The sequence below is a fragment of the Capricornis sumatraensis genome, chromosome X (assembly GCF_032405125.1).
Source record: "Capricornis sumatraensis isolate serow.1 chromosome X, serow.2, whole genome shotgun sequence".
NCBI classification, from domain to species: domain Eukaryota; kingdom Metazoa; phylum Chordata; class Mammalia; order Artiodactyla; family Bovidae; genus Capricornis; species Capricornis sumatraensis.
The window spans coordinates 130503469-130527764 of NC_091092.1; the positions used below are offsets into that span (position 1 = coordinate 130503469).

The window sequence follows — 24296 nt, forward strand, 5'->3', positions numbered from 1 at the left end:
CTGCTGCCCTATAGAAAGGCCCCTCATTCCCAAGGCAGACTTACTGGATACAACATGTTCTCATCCTATGTTATTGCTCAAGGAATTTTCACACACAATCTCCAGTTGTCTTTTTGTAATGGAATAAGGAAAATGGCATCAAGTTAGAGCAATCAATCCAACATTCAGTCAAATTCTACTGTCAAAACCATTAGCCACACTCAATACCACAAAGAGCTGAAATGCAACAGTCTGGTGTATTTACTTACCTTTCAAATTTCTGACAAAACTATCCTGAAAACAGAAATGATACTTTGGCACACTTCAAGTTCTCAGCACAGCAAATCGCACACAATAACACAGCACAAAGAACACCAAAAATGGGTACAATATTCTGGGTTAGGCATAATGATTTGCATCTGGATTCATTGTTTAGGATAATATTCATCAGTGTGCCTTTGCCTTCCCTTAGCTTGCTCTTCCAAAAACACAGCTGCACTTCCAATGATTGCTGCTGTGTTACAGCCAGAAAACATCTTAGCAACAGCAAGCAGTATCTCAGCTCCCCAGGCAAAGAAGGCCCCTGGTTCTCTAATATCCACATCATGTTTATTTTTAGTTGCTATGTCCACATTCAATTCAAAGAAGTAGGCAATATGACAAATCCCTGCATGATCAATCAGCCAAGAGCCCGAGAGACATGAATAGAATAACCAATCTGGAAAATTAAACCAAGACTTTCCCCTAAAGAGACAATGGTCACCATTTTTAATATTTTATTATTTCCTAACCTTGGCAGCTCTTCAGCACTCAAGGCAGGACTGGACTTCAAAAGAAAGAAGGCAAGAGAAAAGAAAGTCTAGATTCTCAGTAAATCAAATATGAGCTAATCCTATGGTTCTCTTCTCAGAAAGGTATTTATTACAGCTCAGTCTGCAAAAAGGATCTTAAAAAACTGAACAAGATCACATAAAATAACTTGTATTCTAATCTGCCCACAAGAGAATGATGCTACTTACAAGCCCTATCTGAAAAAAGAAGAAAAAAAAAAGGAAAAGTTCAGCCATTTGTAAGCTCCCTGACCAGCGTTTCACTGCTATTTAACATATAACTCCAGGAACAATGGAACACAAACCGGGTTGGTGAATATCAACTATTACACTAAGGCCCCCAGCTGTCCTTTAGGACACTGTCATATCACAAATTCTCCTTCCCTGGCTATGGCATTTCTCCAGAATTGTTCACCTGGGAAAGAATCTCCCTCCCTCAGACAGCAAAAGACAAAATACAGCTGAATTTCTCTCATACTTTCTTTGTTTACAAGGCTTTAAACAACTTTTACTTAACAGAATTGTAACCATATATAATGATATTCCTATTATTGAAAACTAATAAAGATGCTATTTTTCTTAAGGTGGTGCAAGATTTTTTTTATGCTTTTTAAAAGTGAAAAGCAAAACTAGTTTGTCAACGTTCAGTCTAAATGTTGCTTCATAGTCATATGTACAGCAAATTTAATAGCAACACTTTATTAGAAAGTTAATCAATAAAGTACTTACTATCCAGTGATATATGTCAAGTAATCACAGGAGATCTATCTGCAATAATTGGTTAGAATCTTTTCTCCCAAACTGAATTAAACTAGCACACAGGAAACAAATTAAGAGTTCAAATAAAATACTGACAGGGGCCAAGGACACAATGAGCACAGCAATCATTTGTCTCATAATGGTGTCTTAGGTTGTATTCTTTGAACACAGAAATGCTTTGTATATTAAATAGAAATGACTATTTTTCCCTTCCACAAAGAAAATTATGTCTCTGCTTTTTTAAACATGTGATCCTCTAAAGGAAAAATCCTTTGTTTTCCCATGTTTGATGGAGTCATGAATATTAGAAATACATCAATCTCCTCAATTCATTATAAAAAACATAAGCAGCATAAATGCAATAATAAAAGATTAATTACAAAGAGGTAGCTGCTGTGCACTGTCCTCAAAAGACCCTGATGCTGGGAAAGATTGAAGGTGGGAGGAGAAAGGAACGACAGAGGATGAGATGGTTGGATGGCATCACCGACTCAATGGACATGAGTTTGACTAAACTCCGGGAGTTGGTGATGGAGAAGGAGGCCTGGCATGCTGCAGTCCATGGGGTCACAGAGTTGGACATGACTGAGTGACTGAACTGAGCTGAGAAATATAATCGCAGTCACATGTATCACTGTAAATTGTATAGTAGCTACATTAACAACAACAAAAAATGTTAAGTGAAGAAGCCAGTGAAAAAATACAAATACTGCATGGTTTCACTTACATGACGGATCAATCGTCAAACTCAAGGAAACACAAGATAGAATGGTGGATGCCAGAGGCTGAAGGGAAGGGAACTGGGGAGCTGTTTAATGGGGGTGGAGTTTCCACCTTGCAATGTAGGCAGATAGGTTGCATAACAATGTGGATATACTTAACACTACTGAACTGTATACTTAAAAATGGTTAAGATGATTTTTATATTATGTATGTTCTGTCACACCTAAAATTTTTCAACTTAAAAAAAAGCAAAAAAAGAGGTAAAATTAATTTAGTATATTTTAATCCAATGTTATCAATGACAGCATGTAAATAAGATAAAAATTAATATAACAGTTTATATTCTCTTTTCAGACTAATGCTTTAAACCCCATGTGTACTTACCTGTACCACAGACCTCAATTCAGATACACCACATTTCAGGCACTCAGGAGCTGCAGTAGTATGGCTACTGGCTGCCCTACTGGAAAAGCAGTTTGGCTGATGGTTGCTATGAAGCAATATGGACCACTATGTCCAGAGATCTAGATTTTACTAAGAAATACTATAATGTTAAAAATCAACAAATAATTGATTTCTTCTTAAATTATGTATGGAGTATTTTGTATGGAGGGATGATGATGATGTACACAGAGCTTAAGAATTTGAAGACTTTTAAAAATTTATTTATTTTTGGCCATGCTGGGTCTTCATTGCTGCAGGCTTTTCTCTAGTTGCAGCAAGGGTTTCTCACTGCAGTGGATTCTCTTGTTGCAGAGCACAGATTCTAGGGAGCACAGGCTTCAGCAGTTGTGGCTCCCAGACCCTAGAGCACAGGCTCAATAGTTGTGGTGCATAGGCTTAGTTGCTCGACAGCATGTGGGATCTTCCCAGGGCACGATCAATTCTGTGTCTCCTGCATTGGCAGGCAGATTCTTTGCCACTGAGCTACTAGGAAACCTCATTTGAAGACTTTTAACAAATGTATATATAACCTCATAACAAATACCCAAATTGCTTTCTAGTTAATCACCTCCCCTTCTCCCACTGAGCAATGTATTCTAATTTCCAAATCCACAGATTACCTTTGCCACTATAGAACTTCACATAATGGAATCATACAATATTAATCTTTGTGCCTAGCTTTTCTGATAACACCTTGTGATAATCATCCAATGTACAACATAATCATCTAAAGACATAGTTCATTCTTTTTCACTGCTATGGAGTAATCCACTTTTATGAATATACTAAAATTTTTTAAACCTAGTCTCTGTGATGAACATTTGGGTTGTTTTCAGTTTGGAGTCATTATAAACATAGTTACTGTGCACAGTCTTATAAATTACTTTTGAGAGACATGAATTCATCAGTCTTGAGATATAACTATGAGCCACATTCAACCTGCTGTCTATTTCCATATAGCTCATGAGTACTATATAGTAGCAGTATAAGTATAAACTATGTACAAAATAAGCTACAAGCATGTATTATACAACACAGGGAACATAGCCAATATTTTATAAGTATAAATGGAGTATAATCTTTAAAACCTATGTGTGAATCACTATATCATACACCTGTAACTTATATAATACTATACATCAAAGTATACTTCAGTTTTAAAAAATAGTATTTTCATTAAAAAACAATAGGTTTTACATTTTTGAATGCTTGGAAAACATCAAAAGAAAAATAATTCATGATGTGAAAATTATGAAATACAAATTTCAATATCCATAAATAAAGTTTTACTGGAACACAGCCATGCTCTTCTATTTACACATTCTGCTTTCCCAGTTCAAGAGCAGAGTTGGATATTTGCAATAAAAGCCATATAGCTCACAAAGCCTAAAATATACACTACCTAGCCCTTTACAGGAAAAGTTTGCTGACACCTGTCTTATATAATACAGTGCTTAAAGTAAAACATAGTCTTACTAAAACAAAAAAGTTTCATTTAATGGAAAAACATTTTACGTTACTTGAGCTTTTAATTTAAATTTTAAGTAATTTAAATTGTTGATTTAATTAAAATACAATTTCTCACTGGTACTAGACACATTTTAAATGCTCCATAGCCAGTTTCACAGGACTAGTGACTACCATATGAGACAGCACAGTTTAGATGCCTGGCCAAAGGATTACCCAATTTTATGCTCACAAAAACACTACAAACCAGCTACTACTGGACATGTGCTCCAGTATGAAAAACACTGACAGTGTATTAAAAAGCAGAAACATAACTTTGCTGACAAAGGTTCGTATAGTCAAAGCTATGGTTTTTCCAATAGCCATGTATGGATGTGAGAACTGGACCATAAAGAAAGCTGAGCATCAAAGAACTGATGCTTTCGAATATGGTTTTTCCAATAGCCATGTATGGATGTGAGAATTGGACCATAAAGAAGGCTGAGCATCAAAGAACTGATGCTTTTGAATATGGTTTTTCCAATAGCCATCTATGGATGTGAGAACTGGACCATAAAGAAGGCTGAGCATTAACAAAATGATGCTTTCGAATTGTGGTGTTAGAGAAGATTCTCGAGAGTCCCTTGGACTGCAAGGAGATCAAACTAGTCTGTCCTAAAGGAAATCAACCCTGAATATTCACTGGAAGGAATGAGGCTAAAGCTGAAGCTCCAATACTTTGGTCACCTGATGCAAAGAGCCAACTCACTGGAAAAAGGCTTTGATGTTGGGAAAGATTGAGGGCAGGAGGACAAGTAGGCAGCAGAGGATGACATGGTTAGATAGCATCACTGACTCAATGGACATGAATTTGAACAAACTACAAGAGATAATGAAGGATAGGGGAGCCTGCCATGCTCTAGTGATGGAAGGAACTCTCGAGTAGTTCAAGGCTCAGTTGTAATTGTTATCCTTTATAATCCTACAACTTTGTACACATTTAAAACATTACTCCAAAATAGAGACACAGATTTACAGAACAAACATATGGATAACAAGGGGGAAATGGGGATGGGATAAAATGTGAGATTGGTATTGACATACATATCCTACTATGTATAATCTCTATGCCCCAACCAGTAATGCTGAAGAAACTAAATTGAACGGTTCTATGAAGACCTACAAGACCTTCTAGAACTAAAACCCAAAAGAGATGTCCTTTTCATTATAGGGGACTGGAATGCAAGAGTAGGAGGTCAAGAAATACCTGGAGTAACAGGCAAATTTGGCTTTGGAGTACAGAATGAAGAAGGGCAAAGACTAACAGAGTTTTGCCAAGAGAACACACTGGTCATAGAAAACACCCTCTTCCAACGACACAAGAGAAGACTCTACACATGGACATCACCAACTCACACATGACCAATACTGAAATCAGACTGATTATATTCTTTGCAGCCAAAGATGGAGAAGTTCTATACAGTCAGCAAAAATAAGACCAGGAGCTGACTGTGGCACAGATCATGAACTCCTTACTGCCAAATTCAGAAGTGAATTGAAGAAAGTAAGAGAAACCACTAGAACATTCAGTTCAGTTCAGTTCAGTCACTCAGTCATGTCCTACTCTTTGTGACCCCATGAATCGCAGCATGCCAGGCCTCCCTGTCCATCACCAACTCCCGGAGTTCACTCAGATTCATAACCATCAAGTCAGTGATGCCATCCAGCCATCTCATCCTCTGTTGTCCCCTTCTCCTCCTGCCCCCAATCCCTCCCAGCATCACAGTTTTTTCCAATGAGTCAACTCTTCGCATGAGGTGGCCAAAGTACTGGAGTTTCACCTTTAGCATCATTCCTTCCAAAGAAATCCCAGGGCTGATCTCCTTCAGAATGGACTGGCTGGATCTCCTTGCAGTCCAAGGGACTCTCAGGAGTCTTCTCCAACACCACAGTCAAAAGCATCAATTCTTCGGCACTCGGCTTTCTTCACAGTCCAACTCTCACATCCATACATGACTACTGGAAAAACCATAGCCTTGACTAGATGGACCTTTGTTGGCAAAGTAATATCTCTGCTTTTTAATATGATGTCTAGGTTGGTCATAACTTTTCTTCCAAGGAGTAAGCGTCTTTTAATTTCATGGCTGCAGTCACCATCTGCAGTGATTTTGGAGCCCCAAAAAATAAAGTCTGACACTGTTTCCATTGTTTCCCCATCTATTTGCCATGCAGTGATGGGACCAGATGCCATGATCTTCGTTTTCTGAATGTTGAGCTTTAAGCCAACTTTTTCACTCTCCTCTTTCACTTTCATCAAGAGGCTTTTTAGTTCCTTCACTTTCTGCCATAAGGGTGGTGTCATCTGCATATCTGAGGTTATTGATATTTCTCCCGGCAATCTTGATTCCACCTTATGTTTCTCTCAGCCCAGCGTTTCTCATGATGTACTCTGCGTAGAAGTTAAATAAGCAGGGTGACAATATACAGCCTTGATGTGCTCCTTTTCCTAATTGGAACCAGTCAGTTGTTTCATGTCCAGTTCTCTGTTGCTTCCTGACCTGCATACAGGTTTCTCAAGAGGCAGGTCAGGTGCTCTGGTATTCCCATCTCTTTCAGAATTTTCCACAGTTTATTGTGATCCACACAGTCAAAGGCTTTGGCATAGTCAATAAAGCAGAAATAGATGTTTTTCTGGAACTCTCTTGCTTTTTCGATGATCCAGCGGATGTTGGCAATTTGATCTTTGGTTTCTCTGACTTTTCTAAAACTAGCTTGAATATCTGTAAATTCACGGTTCATGTATTGCTGAAGCCTGGCTTGAAGAATTTTGAGCATTACTTTACTAACGTGTGAGATGAGTGCAATTGTGCGGTAGTTTGAGCATTCTTTGGCATTGCCTTTCTTTGGGATTGGAATGAAAACTGACCTTTTCCAGTACTGTGGCCACTGCTGAGTTTTCCAAATTTGCTGGCACATTGAGTGCAGCACTTTCACAGCATCATCTTTCAGGATTTGAACTAGCATTCAGGTATGACCTAAATCAAATCTCTTACAATTATATAGTGGAAGTGACATATAGATTCAAGGGATTAGATCTGATAGACAGAGTGCCTGAAGAACTATGGATTGAGATTCGTGACACTGTACAGGAGGCAGGGACCAAGATCATCCCCAAGGAAAAGAAAAGTAAAAAGGTAAAATGGTTGTCTGAGGAGGCCTTACAAACAGCTGTGAATAGAAAAGAAGCCAAAGGCAAAGGAGAAAAGGAACCATTTGAATGCAGAGTTCCAAAGAATAGCAAAGAGAGATAAGAAAGACTTTCTCAGCAATCAAGCCAAACAAATAGAGAAAAACAACAGAAAGGGAAAATCTAGAGATCTCTTCAAGAAAATTAGAGAAACCAACAGAACATTTCATGCACAGATGGGCACAATAAAGAACAGCAATAGTATGGACCTAACAGAAGCAGAAGACATTAAGAAGAGGTGGCAAGAATATACAGAAGAACTATACAAAAAAGATCTTCATGACCCAGATAATCACGATAGTGTAATCACCAACTTAGAGCCAGACATCCTGGAATGTGAAGTAAAGTGGGCCTTAGGAAGCATTACTAAAAACAAGGAGGTGATGGAATTCCAGTTGAGCTCTTTCAAATATTAAAAGATGATGCTGTCAAAGTGCTGCACTCAATATGCCAGCAAATTTGGAAAACTCAGCAGTAGCCACAGGACTGGAAAAGGTCGGTTTTCATTCCAATCCCAAAGAAAGGCAATGCCAAAGAATGCTCAAACTACCACACAATTGCACTCATCTCACATGCTAGTAAAGTAATGGTCAAAATTCTCCAAGCCAGGCTTCAACAGTACGTGAACCATGAACTTCCAGAGGTTCAGGCTGGGTTTGGAAAAGGCAAAGGAACCAGAGATCAAATTGCCAATATCCACTGGATCGTGAGAAAAAAGCAAGAGAGTTTCAGAAAATCATCTATTTCTGCTTTATTGACTATGCCAAAGCCTTTGACTGTGTGGAACACAATAAACTGTGGAAAACTCTGAAAGAGATGGGAATACTAGACCACCTGACCTGCCTCTTGAGAAATCTGTACACAGGTCAGAAAGCAACAGTTAGAACTGGACATGGAACAACAGACTGGTTCCAAATAGGGAAAGGAGTACACCAAGGCTGTATATTGTCACCCTGCTTATTTAACTTCTAAGCAGAGTACATCATGAGAAATGCTGGACTGGATGAAGCACAAGCAGGAATCAAGACTGCCAGGAGAAATATCAATAACCTCAGATATGCAGATGACACCACTTTTACGATCGAAAGTGAAGAAGAACTAAAGAACCTTTAGATGAAAGTGAAAGAGGAGAGTGAAAAAGTTGGCTTAAAGCTCAACATTAAGAAAACTATGATCATGGCATCTGGTCCCATAACTTCATGCAAATAGATGGGGAAACAATGGAAACAGGGACAGACTTTTTGGACTGGCTCCAAAACCACTGCAGATGGTGAGTGCAGCCATGAAATTAAAAGACACTTACTCCTTAGAAGAGACGTTATGACCAACCTAGACATCATATTAAAAAGCAGAGACATTACTTTGCCAACAAAGGTCCATCTAGTCAAAGCTATGATTTTTCCAGTAGTCATGTATGAATGTGAGAGTTGGACTATAAAGAAAGCTGAGCACTGAAGAATTGATGCTTTTGAACCATGGTGTTGGAGAAGATTCTTGAGAGTCCCTTGGACTGAAAGGAGATCCAGCCAGTCCATTCTAAAGGAAATCAGTCCTGAATGTTCATTGGAAGGACTGATGCTGAAGCTGAAACTCCAATACTTTAGCCACCTGATGCGAAGAGCTGACTCACTGGAAAAGACCCTGATGCTGGGAAAGACTGAAGGCAGGAGAAGAAGGGGACGACAGAGGATGAGATAGTTGGATGGCATCACCAACTCAAGGGACATGAGTTTAAGTAAACTCTGGGAGTTGGCGATGGACAGGGAGGCCTGGCATGCTGCAGTCCACAGGGTCACAGAGTATCAGACATGACTGAGCGACTGAACGCAACTGAACTGAACTATGTTAAAATAGATAACTAATGAGAGCCTACTCTATAGCACAGGGAACTCTCTCAGTGCTCTGTGGTGACCTAAATGGGAAGGAAATCTAAAAAACTGGATATATGTATGTGTGCTTAGTCGCTCGTCGTGTCCAACTCTTTGTGATCCATGGACTGCAGTCCACCAGGCTTCTCTGTGTGTGGGGATTCTCCAGGCACAAATACCAGAGTGGGTAGCCTTTCCCTTCTCCAGGGGATCATCCCAAACCAGGGATCAAACCCAGGTCTCCCGCCTTGCAGGCAGATTCTTCACCATCTGAGCCACCAGGATATACGTATATATATATATATATGACTAATTCACCTTCCTGCACAGCAAAAACTAACACAACATTATAAAGCAACTATATTCCAATAATTTTTTTTAATTGCTCCAAGAAGGGGTTCACAGGTTTCACACTGTCAAAGGGGCCATGGCACGATAAAGTTTCAAAACACTACTGTAGACCCTGCTACACCTTCCCTCAGTCCTCACACTTCCTATTGGCCTATCTTTGGAAAGCAGGAAGGTTTGCTCCCAGGAAAAATGTTCACACATGGTTTCCTCCTCAGGAACTCTCTGCCAGCCTTGAACTTCACCCCAATACCACCTTCTGCCCTCCTAAGTTAGTTTTCCCAACAGCATTACCCCAGCTCCCACTAGGGTGAGGCCAGAGAAAAGCCTGGGGCTAGCACTTGAGGTACTCCCTCTCAGGGCCCTGGAAAGTCAGAGTCAGCACTTGCAGGGTCCAGGGAGCTAGAACCCCTAAAGTTATACATCCCCTACAGTCATACACCCTGGGTGCCTCTTGCCTCCCTCCAGTTTGGGCCCTAATGTGACCAAATCTGTACTCAGAGCTTAAGCAAAGCTCTTGAAGATACTCCACTTGACTGTCTTTAGAAGTCACTCTCAACCCTGGCTCCATAGAAGAATCACCTGGGGTGCTCTGAAAAACCTTGTGCTAAAGCCACATATCTGCAGGTAGTCCCAGGTTCCTGTAGTTTTTATTTTGCATTTAAAGTTATCCAGATGATTCTCAAGTTCATACAAGGTTGGGAACCAATGCCTAAGAGAGATGACTTCTGTAAGCATCCCTCAGAAGTTCCTGGTGAATGTGAATTCCAAATGTTTGTGTTAAAAAGAGTGACAGATGATTAAGACACTCCCCATGCCCAGGCATTTGTGTCTTCATGTATTCATTCAACAAACATGCCCTGAGCACCAACAAGGCCCCTCAGTACAGGGGTTACCAGAGGCTCCTCCCTTCCCCTTAGATGTGCAGACTGCTGAGGAAGATAGCCAAAAAATTACTCAAATCTGTAAAGGAGTACTTACAAACCCTAACAAAAGAGCTATGAAGGAACAGGCAGTGAGAGAATTAAGCAAGGAGGGGACTGTCACATTATCCAGCACTAACAGGCCCATCCAAGGATTACCTAATTCCCTAGGGATGAATGCTTTTAAGTTACTATTTACTCTTGATGAAGCATTTTACAATTCTGAAAGGGTGATATTAACTTGTAGAAAATTTGTTAGATAACAAACACTTCTTTTCTGATAGCAGTGCAAATGAATTTTATCTTACAAAAGAGTATAATAACCCAGTTACAGTTTTATTTTTCTGTAGGGCATTAATCAATTTTGTACATAATTTAGCAAGCTTATTCCAGCATTCTTTCTTTCCGTGACTATAAATACTTCTGACTTTCCTACATTTTCTCGAACCAGCTCTACTATATGCTGGTTCCTTTGTTAATGAATTAATTTGACAGGACATACTTTAGATAGGGTGTCAGGGACAGCCTTGGAACCCTAAAGGGTGAGGAGGAGATGCAGCCCTGGAAGGAGAGGATGGAGAACAGACCACTAGCAACCCAAGATCTTGACATAACATGCTCTTTCCTGCAGCAGGAAAGAGGTGGCCCAGAAATGGATACACAACCAGTAAGGCTGGGGGACAGATTACAAGAAAGAAAAGAGATTTGAAATGAGGAGGGGTAGTAGGCAGAGACTAGATTATGTAAGGCCTTACAGATAACTGTAGGGACTTCGAACTTTGCGCTATGTACAATAAGCAAACACAGGGAGAGTTTCAAGGAGCTATATAAAATAATCTATTTTGAAAAAGCTACTTTTAGTGCTACGTGGGGAAAGAGACCGGAGTAGAAAAGAGAAAAGGCCAAGAAACTAATGACAAAACCATTGTGGCACTCAGGAAAATGGCTGCAGGTGGCCTCATTTAGCAGAGGTAGAAAGATGTAGGAAACAAGCAATGAGATTAGAGCCATATTGGCAGAACTTTTTTAAAAATTAATTATTTTAATTGGAGGATAATTACTTTACATATTGTGATGGTTTTTGCCATACATTGACATGAAACAGCCACAGGTGCACATGTGTGCCCCCATCCTGAACCCCCCTCCCACCTCCCTCCCCACTCCATCCCTCCAGGTTGCCCCAGAGCACAGGCTTTGGATGTCCTGCTTCACTCATTGAACTTGCACTGGTCATCTATTTTACATATGGTAATACACATTTCAATGCTATTCTCTCAATCATCCCACCCACTTCCTGGATCAGAAAGTTGTGGTACATTTTCTGCCAATGGACATCTAGGTTGCTTCCATGTCCTAGCCATTGTAAACAGTGCCACAATGAACACTGAGGTATATGTGTCTCTTTCAATTCTGGTTTCCTCGGTGTGTATGCCCAGCAGTGGGATTGCTGGGTTGTATGGCAGTTCTGTTTCCAGTTTTTCAGGAATCTCCACACTGTTCTCCATAGTGGCTGTGCCAGTTTGCATTCCCACCAACAGTGTAAGAGGGTTCCCTTTTCTCCACACTCTCTCCAGCATTTACTGTCTGTAGACTTCTTGATGACGGCCATTCTGACCAGCATGAGATGATACCTTATTGTGGTTTTGATTTGCATTTCTCTAATAATGAGTGATGTTGAGCATCTTTTCATGTGTTTATTAGCCATCTGTATGTCTTCTTTGGAGAAATGTCTGTTTAGTTCTTTGGCCCATTTTTGCTTGGGTTGTTTGGGGGGTTTTTTTGGTATTGAGCTGCATGAGCTGCTTGTATATTTTGGAGATTAATTCTTTGTCAGTTGTTTTATTTACTATTATTTTCTCCCATTCTGAAGGCTGCCTTTTCACCTTTCTTATAGTTTTCTTCCTTGTGCAAAACCTTTTAAGCTTAATTAGGTCCCATTTGTTTATTTTTGTTTTTACTTCCATTACTCTGGGAGGTGGGTCATAGAGGATCCTGCTGTGATTTATGTCAGAGAGTGTTTTGCCTAAGTTTTCCTCTAAGAGTTTTATAGTTTCTGGTTTCACATTTAATCTTTAATCCATTTTTTAGTTTATTTTTGTGTATGGTGTTAGAAAGTGTTCTAGTTTCATTCTTTTACATGTGGCTAACCACTTTTCCCCAGGACCACTTGTTAAAGAGACTGTCTTTTCTCCATTGTATATTTTTGCCTTCTTTGTCAAAGATAAGGTGTCCATAGGTGTGTGGATTTATCTCTGGGTTTTCTATTTTCTTTCATCGATCTACATTTCTGTCTTTGTGCCAGTACCATACTGTCTTGATGACTATAGCTTTGTAGTATAGTCTGAAGTCAGGAAGGTTGATTCCTCCAGGTCCATTCTTCTTTCTCAAGATTGCTTTGGCTATTCGAGGTTTTTTTGTATTTCCATACAAATTGTGAAATTATTTGTTCTAGTTCTTTGAAAAAAACCTTTGTTAGCTTGATAGGGACTGCATTGCATCTATAGATTGCTTTGTGTAGTATACTCATTTCACTATATTGATCCTTCTGATCCATGAACGTGGTATATTTCTGCATCTATCTCTGTCTTCTTTGATTTCTTTCATCAGTGTTTTATAGTTTTCTATGTATTAGGTCTTTTGTTTCTTTAGGTAAATTTATTTATAAGTATTTTATTCTTTTTGTTGCAATGGTGAATGGGATTGTTTCCTTAATTTCTCTGTTTTTTCATTGTTAGTGTATAGGAATGCAAGGGATTTCTGTGTATTAATTTTTATCCTGCAACTTTACTATATTCATGAATTAGCTCTAGTAATTTTCTGGTGGTATCTTTAGGGTTCTCTATGTAGAAGATCATGTCATCTACAGTGAGAGTTTTAATTTGGATTCCTTTTATTTCTTTTTCTTCTCTGATTGCTGTGACTAGGACTTCCAAAACTATGTTGAATAGCAGTGTTGAGAGTAGGCACCCTTGTCTTATTCCTGATTTTAGTGGAAATACTTTCAATTTTTCGCTATTGAGGATAATGTTTGCTGTGGGTTTGTCAGATATGGCTTTTATTATGTTGAGGTATGTTCCTTCTAGGCCTACTTTCTAGAGAGTTTTTATCATAAATGGGTGTTGAATTTTGTCAAAGGCTTTATCTGTATCTAATGAGATAATCATATGGTTTTTATCTTTCAATTTGTTAATATGGTATATCATACTGATTGATGTGTGAATACTGAAGAATCCTTGCATCCCTGGAATAAAGCCCACTTTGTCATGATGTATGATCCTTTTAATATGTTGTTGGATTCTGTTTGCTAGAATTTTGTTGAGAATTTTTGCATCTATGTTCATCAGTGATATTGCCCTGTAGTTTTCTTCTTTTGTGGTATCTTTGTCTGGTTTTGGTATCGGGGTGATGGTAGCCTCATAGAATGAGTTTGGGAGTTTGCCTTCCTCTGCAATTTTCTGGAAGAGTTTGAATAGGATAGGTGTTAGCTCTTCTCTAAATTTTTCGTAGAATTCACCCATATTGGCAGGACTTCTGATGGATTATATTGTGAGGGAGGGAAAGGAGGAAATCAAGAACGTCTTCTAAGTTCCTGGCTTAAGCAACTGCATACGGTAGAGGTATTTAGCAAAATGGGAAAGACTAGGGGTTAAAGGCACACATACACACAGGCACATGCCACTCAATGACTCTTACAGAAGAAGGACTGAAAGGACCCACAACTCCCTGTGTGATAGGTCTTTCAGATTAGGCTCTCAGAGGGCATTCTCTTTCACCTTCAAGGTGTGTGTCATCAAACATTAAGCTAATCGATTTGAAGCAAAAAATTGGAAAATGCTAAATAGCAGCTCAAAGTTTGGCCCAGTCTTGCACTCATCCTTACTCAACATGTGCTGATTGCAAGTAACTTATTTAAAAAACCTTTAAATGAAGGAAGAAAATCCAGAATTGTGTGGATCACAATAAACTGTGGAAAATTCTTCAAGAGATGGGAATACCAGACCATCTGACCTGCCTCTTGAGAAACCTATATGCAGGTCAGGAAGCAACAGTTAGAACTGGACATGGAACAACAGACTGGTTCCAAATAGGAAAAGGAGTACATCAAGGCAGTATACTGTCACCCTCCTTATTTAACTTCTATGCAGAGTACATCATGAGAAATGCTGGGCTGGAAGAAGCACAAGCTGGAATCAAGATTGCCAGGAGAAATATCAATAACCTCAGATATGCAGATGACACCACCCTTATGGCAGAAAGTGAAGAGGAACTAAAAAGCCTCTTGATGAAAGTGAAAGAGGAGAGTGAAAAAGTTGGCTTAACGCTCAACATTCAGAAAACAAAGATCATGGCATCTGGTCCCATCACTTCATGGGAAATAGATGGGAAAACAGTGGAAACAGTGTCAGACTTTATTTTTGGGGGCTCCAAAATCACTGCACACGGTGATTGCAGCCATGAAATTAAAAGATGCTTACTCCTTGGAAGGAAAGTTATGGCCAACCTAGATAGCATATTGAAAAGCAGAGACATTACTTTTCCAACAAAGGTCCATCTAGTCAAGGCTATGGTTTTTCTAGTGGTCATGTATGGATGTGAGAGTTGGACTGTGAAGAAAGCCGAGTGCTGAAGAATTGATGCTTTTGAAGTGTGGTGTTGGAGAAGACTTGGACTGCAAAAAGATCCAACCAGTCCATTCTGAAGGAGATCAGCCCTGGATGTTCTTTGGAAGGAATGACGCTAAAGCTGAAACTCCAGTACTTTGGCCACCTCATGCAAAGAGCTGACTCATTGGAAAAGACTCTGATGCTGGGAGGGATTGGGGGTAGGAGGAAAAGGGGATGAGAGAGGATGAGATGGCTGGATGGCATCACCGACTCGATGGACGTGAGTTTGAGTGAACTCCGGGAGATGGTGATGGACATGGAGACCTGACGTGCTGCGATTCATGGGGTCACAAAGAGTCGGATACAACTGAGTGACTGAACTGAACTGAATACTTAAACCCTCAGTGGTAAAAAGCAGCATCAGGATTTATAAAATGGAGAAAGCCTCATATTTGGGAAAAGGGTTAATCCCTTATACAAGTGATAATTTAGACAATCCACCCCTTACACCCCCTCCCCCATCCCCAGGAAATTAAGCTATAGATCTAAGCACAGATCAGGTAAAAGATTTCAGTCTAACCAAATATAAGCAACAAAGGTGTCAGAAGTTTATTCTTTTATACAACAAAGAAGCTCTGAACTCTTCCAGAAGATGAAGTTGGGAGATACTATAATAAAGATTAATGATCATTTACAATGGAATGAAAACTTTCAGTGCCTACCACAAATCAAAATTCAGTGAGCTTTAACTCTGAACAGATCACAGCAAACACTGACCAACAGACACCAAACCAGCCACTGAAATTACACTCCATCAAGAAATCTATTTCAAGGAACCAAATTATATAATACTGAGGGATGCTTTGGGGGGTCAGGTTTTTTTTTTTCCTGTTCAGGAAACATTCCAGATTTACAGATTAGAATCAGGACCTTACTAAACAGAAAAAATCATCCAGAAGAGGCTACTATTCATAACAATAAAAAGCCTGGGAAATGGAGGCTGAGATCCTGGCTGGAGCTGGTTAGAACCTAACATCCTTAAGCAAGTTGCTTAATTCCCCTACACTTCCATTTTCACATCTGTAAAATGTGGATAATAACAGCACCAGGATAGAGACTTTCAGAGTTCACCCACATCCAGTCCCCTCTACTTGCAGGCACATGAGGGAACTACATCCCCCAAAGCCTGCTCTGCATGTCAGTAGATCCATGTGCCAAGTTCTGGCCAATACACTGTGAGCAGCAGTAACCTGAGTCACATCCAGGCCAAAGCATTTAACTGCTAGGCTGAGAAACTATTCCTCTGTTTGTGGCAATTACAGGAACAGGTGCTGTGTTGGAGGTGCCACAGGATAAAGCTGCCAGGATCACAGAGCCAACACATGGAGGGCAGCTGCCCTGGAGGGTCACCCTGACCCACTGCAAAGCAGTAAGCAAGCCTTTGTTCCATTAAGGCACTGACATTTCAGTGGTACTTGTTATCACAGCTTATTCTAAGCAATTCAAATTGACACAATTATCTAGTTTAGGTAAATGTCATGAGGACTAAATGATATAGTGTCTGGCACACACTAAGCCTTTAATAAAGATTAGCAGGATGATTGCAGCTTCCTGATGGTTAGTGTAAAAAAGCTTTGTTTTCTATAGTCAATTTACCAGAATCTTCTCTGCTATTTGGAGCTACAATGTTACCATGGACTAACCATAAATCCTGAGCCCACACAAAGATCCACCAGGGACTTCACAGAACAGATAGGAATAGTTGGGTGATTTTTATCTCAAAATGAGGAAAAAGGCAAAGTTCCTGCGTAGCTGTGTAGACACAGGAAAGTAATTCATATCACAGTGAACTAACAAAAGACCTCAGCACATCCACTGAATAATCATGTTCTTTAAACAGCTTGGTAAAAACCAGTACTGAAGCAGGGCAAATGATGCTAAGAGCTTGGGGCTTTGCTTTTGGTTTAAGTCGTGAAAAGTGCTCAAGTATGTGGTGGGTTTGGGGCAGGAATAGCAAGATAAGAAAATGATAAATAAAAACTCTGAGAAGATAAATTCATTACAAAAAATAGCCCGCAAGTACTTAATAGGGCTTTGGGAATTGAGAGATTAAAAGATAATCATACTTGACATGCCTGGCAAGAACAGAAGAGAGAGAGAAGGGGCAGCGCCACTCAAACTCTCCTCGTTACTCAGTTCCTTGTCCCTCATAGAACCTTAAACAACATAGATTCCTCAAGTGGAAAATTAAACTTGAGTCTTACTATTTTGCCACAGGTTCTAGAACCCTTGTCCCAATCTTTCTCAGCTAAAGAACAAAATCTATTTTTAATGGCAAGTCAGATAAAAGACTCGCTCAGGTCACTCTCTGAATTTTTTCTCATTAAAAAAAGAAAACTAAGACACCTGGTAAGTCTTATTTTGTAGAAGAGATGGAAGAAGACACAAAAAATTCCACAAATGCTTACAGAACAGGCCTTAAACCCAGGTCTCTTTTTTATGACAAAAATGGTTCTCGTTAAAAAACAAAAACAAAAACAAAAAACTGTCATGGATAACAGAATGTATAAATGGGAGATACTTACCACATTTAATACTCTCTATCCGCACAGGGAGGCCAGACTGTGCCGCAGCAATTAATTTCAGGGCAACGTAAAACTGTGTCAGACCAAAATAACCAACCCGCTTGGCACCACACAATTCTGTGATCTGAAAACAGACAAGAGAAGGGATGCTGAAAATTCCATTTCATAATGGGAAAATGAGACAAGATAGATTATGAAATCTCAAGGATTTCACGGGGTAAATAATCAAAAAGTCCCTGGAGAGCCTATGTGTATACGCTGGTGGGATTCTTCATCCTCTAGCTTGCAGGGAGGTTTTCAATTTGGGTAATTCAATTCTACCCACGCATGATGTTTCAGAATTAGGTGATTATTCCTCCTCTTTCAAAGATAAAAATAAAAGTGACAAAGGATGGCTGTTAATCTTCTTACAAAAGAGTGGCTTTTTCAGGGGGTGGACTGTAATGTACAAAGTCTAGAAAGTCACGAAGGTGAAAAGAGAACAGTTTAGTCATCACCATTATTTGTGGATTATCCCAGTTGATCGAAATTAAAAGTGAGTTCATTATTTTTTTTAAGTTCTCAAGCAAACTGATTTCCTAAGCATCAAAATTACATCTTGAGTGCACACTTCAAGGAAACAAAAAAAAATACTACATACACAAATATTATTATCAAAATATTGCAATCTTTATCACTTGTAGACCTTAAACTAACATGATATGTCCTATTGGTAGTTTAAAATAACAAATTAAATATACAATGACTTCTTTAAAGTTATTTCTAAGTAAAAGATACTCCAAAATTCAAATAATACTAAGTGGGGATAAAGAACTAAGAAGTACCCTCCCTTCCTATGTCCCAGAGGAAAATATTACATATTTCTTCTAGAAATGTTCTCTGCATATATGTAGTACACACCTGTGTTTTTCCTGTTGTTTAATCAAACTTTATACAAATAGACTATCACATACTATTTTAGGACTTGTTTTTCATTTAGTATTATCCCTTGACTATTCTTCTCTATCAGCACAATTAAAATTACCACGTTGCTTTAACAACTGCATAATATTCTGCTATAAAGATATACTGTGCATTTTTTATTATTATTAGTTGGTTCCTTATGGATGGAATTTTAGATTTCCAATAATTACTTTTAGATTTAGATTTCCAATAATTACAGGAAAAATAATTATTCCAATAATTTCCAAAATATCACAAATGCTTTCAGAACAAACTATAAGCAGCAACTAAGTAATCTTAAGAAAATTACAATAAAAATTCAACTAGGATGTAAGCAAAAATAGCAGCATAAGGGTCGCCAAAAACGCTCTCCTCCATCAGAACAATGAGAAACTAACTAAAATGGACAGAACTCTGGGAACTGACCAAAAGTTTGCAGCTTTGGGCGGGGGCGTGGTTGGGTGCAGTGATGTTATTCAAGAAAAACAGCCTAATCTCAGGAAGAATGGTGAGTTTTGTGGCATTTTAACTGGCCTTACTTCCATTCTCTTTCACTCCTACTCTGGGCATTTTCACTGTATTGCAGACATCCCCAGCCTGCAGTCATAGTAAGACTGCCAGCCATTGAAAGGACAGAGCTGGGCTTCTTGGTTGTGAAGACTACTGTTTGTCATCAAACTGGGTTATCTTGCAGCCATTATTTCTTCAAATATTTTTCTGTCACTCTCTCTTTCTCCTTCTGGTACTTCCAGTAGTCTACTGTCTACCGCTCCACTAGGAGCTACAGTTAGAGGGGTAAGTCCTATCTTCTCAGCTATACTCACCAAGAAGAGTCCTCCATTGCATGGAACTGATGGGGGTTGGGAAAGGATGAGGTCATGGCCCAAAGGCTGCTGGCTCACTGTTCTTACTAAGATTTAGTAGATTTTCTTGAATAAATGTTTCTACATTTGCTGTATGTCTTCAGGCCAATTTCCAGAGACTTTAAATGATTATCCTTTATAATTTTTACAGTTAAAAGGTTATTTCACTGGGAGGAAGATCTGCTGAGTTTTTCACACTGCCATTCCAAAACTCTCAACCCTCAGACTGATTCTTGAGTGGAGAAGCAATAGAATGTTATGGTATAAAGAACAGTTCTTGGAGTAAATGACTTAGGTGTGAATCCCTACCTTAGCACCAATCGGCTGCCTATATAACCTAAGGCAAGTTACTTACCTTTTGTGCCTCAGTCTCCCCTTAAGTGTAAACAGGTACTCACCTCATGTAAGTTAAAGTAGCAGTGCCAACAATAGTGTCCATTCAATAAACATGCGATCATCTAATTTTTTGGCCCACTTGTTTATTTTGTTGCCATTCTAGCTGCATATTAGAATAACTTAAGTAGATTTTGAAAATAAAAAGGGACCTAGTCTCCACTTCCAAAGATTCTGCTTTAATTACTCAGTAGTGCAGCCCAGGCATGGGTATTTTTGTAACGCTCTCAAGGTAATTCTAAAGTGCAGCCAAAGCTGAGAATCACTGCTCTTTGGTAATCTCATTCTTTCCCAGGCGTCAATGACCATACAGAAATGCTAATGATCACCAAATCACTCTCTCCAAACCTAACAACTCCGATATTTCATGCAGCTTTCCAAAACCCTACTGGACATCTCTACGTGGATACCCTAAGCCATCTCAGACATAATATAAATAAGCCCTACTCATTTGCCCCTCCTCACATAACCTTGAACCTGCTGATCTTCCAGCAACCCTCGCCTCAGCTGTTGGCATCAACCACACCATACCTTAAATCAGAAACTTATTTTCAACGTTAATCACATCCAGTCGATTCTATAACAGAACCATCTACCAAATCAAGCCTATCTTCTCATTTGCAACACCTTAATTCCTTCCTAATATCTCACTTGGCCATCATGACATATTTTATTTTTTAGCAAAATTCACACAAATTAGCATAAAGCAGCAGGGACAGGTTTCTTTTTTTTCTTTTTTAACTTTATTCCAATAGTTGGTGTTCTTCTCTCTACAAAAAAGTCAGGCACTAGGATCCCACAGGCCAAGTGGTGCAGCCAAAAAATATTTATAAAAAGTAAAAAAATAAATTACATCACAATAAGCCATCTATCTGCGTGTGACTAACTCTCCACTAGGCTAAGCTCTATGAAATAGGGAGATGTGTCTTGCTCATTAGTTTCTTTGCCCAGTGCATTCTTTATGCTTAATAAACAGTGCTTGAACCAGTCTCCCCTCAGCAGATTTTCCAATTCCAGTTCATCCTCCATAGTGCCTACATATCTGTCTTTTATTTATTTATTTTTTTCATATCTGCCTTTTAAAAGCTGACAATACTGTTCTCAGGCTGAAAGACATCTCAGCCTGGATCCTCACCACCCTCAGGACAAAACTCTATCTTTGTAGCATAGCACTAAAGTTCCTTCACAACCTGGCCCTGAGCAGCTTCTCTAGTTTCACCTCTTGACACACATACACGTGGTCACAATTCTATAGCTGCATTCATCTTCTCTTGCTTTCCCAAAAAACATCTTGCCCTTTTACACTTCTGTGCCTAGTGCACACAGTACACAAGATGGGGAACTAAATAGCCTTGAAGTCAAGGTTGGTCAGGCTGAAATCTAGTTTCCTCAAATATAAAATAGATCCTGTCACTCTCATAAGAGAATGAGGGAAAAAAGTAAATAATGTACTAAATGAACCTGCTATAATGCTTTGTTGTTGTTTAGTCACTAGGTCATGTCCAACTCTCTTGGGACCCCATAGACTGCAGCCCACCAGGCTCCTCAATCCATGGGATTTCCCAGGCAAGAATACTGGAGTGGGTTGCCATTTGCTTCTCCAGGGGATCTTCCCAAACCAAAGATCAAACCTGCCTCTCTTGCATGGCAAGTGAATTCTTTACCACTGAGGCACCAGGGAAGCCTGATATAATTCTTAGCAATGTTCAATAATTGTTGAGTTCCATCCTATTCACCTGGACCTGGAACGTTCTCCCTCCCTACTAGATTAAACTCACATGTTACAGGCTCTATAGCTTCTTCCCAAGGCCCCAGGTATAGTCTATTTTCGCAGTATACACTCTGACTATTCAAATATCTATAAATGTCTATTACATGATATATTATTATCTTGGATATGTTCCAAAACAAAAGAAGGGAAAGGAGTAAGTGAAGACTATGGGTGAAACAAGTATTATCAAGAGTTGCAAATGACTGAAGCTGGGTGATAGGTTCGTGAAGATTCATTCTACCGTGTATTTCTTTAAGTTTATTTATTTTATTATTTTTGGCTGTGCTTGATCTTCACTGATGCACATGGGCTTTCTCTAGTTGCAGTGAGTGGGGGCTACTGTCTAGTTGTGGTGCATGGGTTTCTTATTGAGATGGCTTTTCTTGTTGCAGAGCTCAGGTTCTAGGAGTGTGGACTTCAGTAGCTGAAGCACATGAGCTCAGTAGTTTTGGCACATGAGCTCAGTAGTTGTGTGGCATGGGCTTAGTTGCTGTGAGGCATGTAGGATCTTCCCAGACCAGGGATTTAACCTGTGCCCCCTGCATTGGCAGGTGGATTCTTTCTTTTTTTATTGTTTTTTAAATATAAATTTATTTATTTTAATTGGAGGTTAATTACAATATTGTATTGGTTTTGCCATACATCAACATTAATCTGCCACAGGTATACACGTGTTTCTCAACCACTGGATCACCAGGGAAGTCCCTCCTACTGCATATTTTGTAGACACTTGAAATTCTCCATTTTCAAGCATTTTAATGTCTATTTCAACACTTATCACATATTATAATTATCTGTTTATCTTTTCCTCCCATTAAAATTTTTCTCTCCTAGGGCAAGGGCTAACTTCTATCAAGCTCCTAGTGCAACAATAGACACCCAGGATACAGTCCAAAAAATTCTCAATCAAGTGAATGAAGCAAAGCTTACAAATAAAATGTAATTGAGTTTTACAATACATTCCTTATTGTGAATAAATAAATTACATACCTTCAGATACAAGCTTGCCTATACATGGGAAAAACCAACATCATCAATACAGCTGTCTTGTAAAATAATTCCTAATATTGATAAATTATGATCCTTGCTATGGAAACAATTTAACAACCATAGTTCAGTCAGTGTTAATTTATTATCAAGGTAACCTTCAGTTAGTCCTTTACCATATCTACCACATGGAACTAGAAAAGTTCTTAACTAAAGGTCATTGCAATTTCTGCTAAAACATTCACTATGGTACTTTCAGACTAACACCCAAATCTCACATTAGTAAACTGCCTCATTTACCTTGGAATCTGTCCTTAGCTGCCATATACCAGTAGAAGCACTACTTTGTAGCCATCGTAGAAGATACACACATAAATGAGGTAAGCCCATACATAGGTCACCTTTCTTTCTCTTTGTCTATAAGACATGCCAAGAACTCTCTGAAATATTCAAGCAGCGAAGAAGATAAATTATAGGCCTTTGGAACTTATATATGAAGCCTCATAAACCTGAGACTTCTCATTCCAAAAAGTAGGTTAATTCTGTTTTTTTTCTTTATTGAGGTTCAAAATGTTCTAATTCTAAATTCTCCACGGAAAAGCTCTAAATTGTGGGTAGAAATGTTTTAATGCAATCTAAAGAAAAAATGGCAGTACCTTACCCCAGATACTCAATTAACAGGGGATATTTTATATAACTGCTCCTTCAAACAGTCCCAGTTGCCAAAATTTTCTCAAAATAAAGAAAAAATGGAAAGATTCCACTCCTCTTCTTTAGTCTAAATTCCAAAACTGCAACCCTCTCAGCTGGACCCATCTTAAGTTACACATTGTGGACATTTCTAATGCAGAACAAGAATCTATGGACTCATGTTTGTTTTCTCAGGTGGATGGCAAAAGATGAAAAAAACAGAAATGGATGAAATCAACTTCCTCACAGCGTACATATGCACACTCAACTGTTGGAGTGCTGGATATGCATCAGAAAAACTCATCGGCCATTTGGGAGGAACCTGGACAAAGTTCTGGAAGAAGATGGAAGGCCACTAAAATAGCTTCCCTCCTACCTAATTCTGAAAGATTAAGTGGCTATGCTGAGTAATCAGTCCACGCCGGTTTGCCTGAAATAATACTTTCTTTCCAAGCTGAAATGTAATAAGTTTTCAAAACTGTTCAAAGGTTTGAATAAGCTTCTCTCTTTCAAGTATTTTTAAAGACTTCCTTAGAGAGATTTAAAAATCCAAAGTCCTGGTGGGAGGGGTTGAAAGAATGCTCCAAGAACACTAGTGGACCCCTATTTTCTATTCTCTCTCCACCACAGCTGACCAAGTTCAGGGTCTCTGCTCACACATCTACTACTTCAAGTCGTGTCCCCAGACTTCTGCAACCTCACACACCATCCTCCACATTCCCTCCATATCTTATTGAAACAAGACTACTCCCAACTCAAACAGGCTTCTGGAGTTCCTCATGCCCTTTCCTATAAAACCCAGAGCACAGTTTTGAGGCCCTCTCATCTGGCCCAAACTACCTTTCCAACAAGCCCACCCATGTCTGTCTCCTCCCCACTCTGCATCCAAAATTT

The 24296-nt window shown here is 39.1% G+C and overlaps 1 protein-coding gene across 1 annotated transcript in view; it reads right to left on the bottom strand.

The window, feature by feature from the left end:
- Positions 1 to 24296, bottom strand: part of REPS2 (RALBP1 associated Eps domain containing 2) — a 236098-nt gene that overhangs the window by 156877 nt on the left and 54925 nt on the right. Inside the window, exon 2 of the mRNA XM_068963320.1 lies at positions 17757 to 17880. Coding sequence (XP_068819421.1) covers positions 17757 to 17880 — 124 coding nt within the window. The remainder of the gene's footprint in view (positions 1 to 17756; positions 17881 to 24296) is intronic.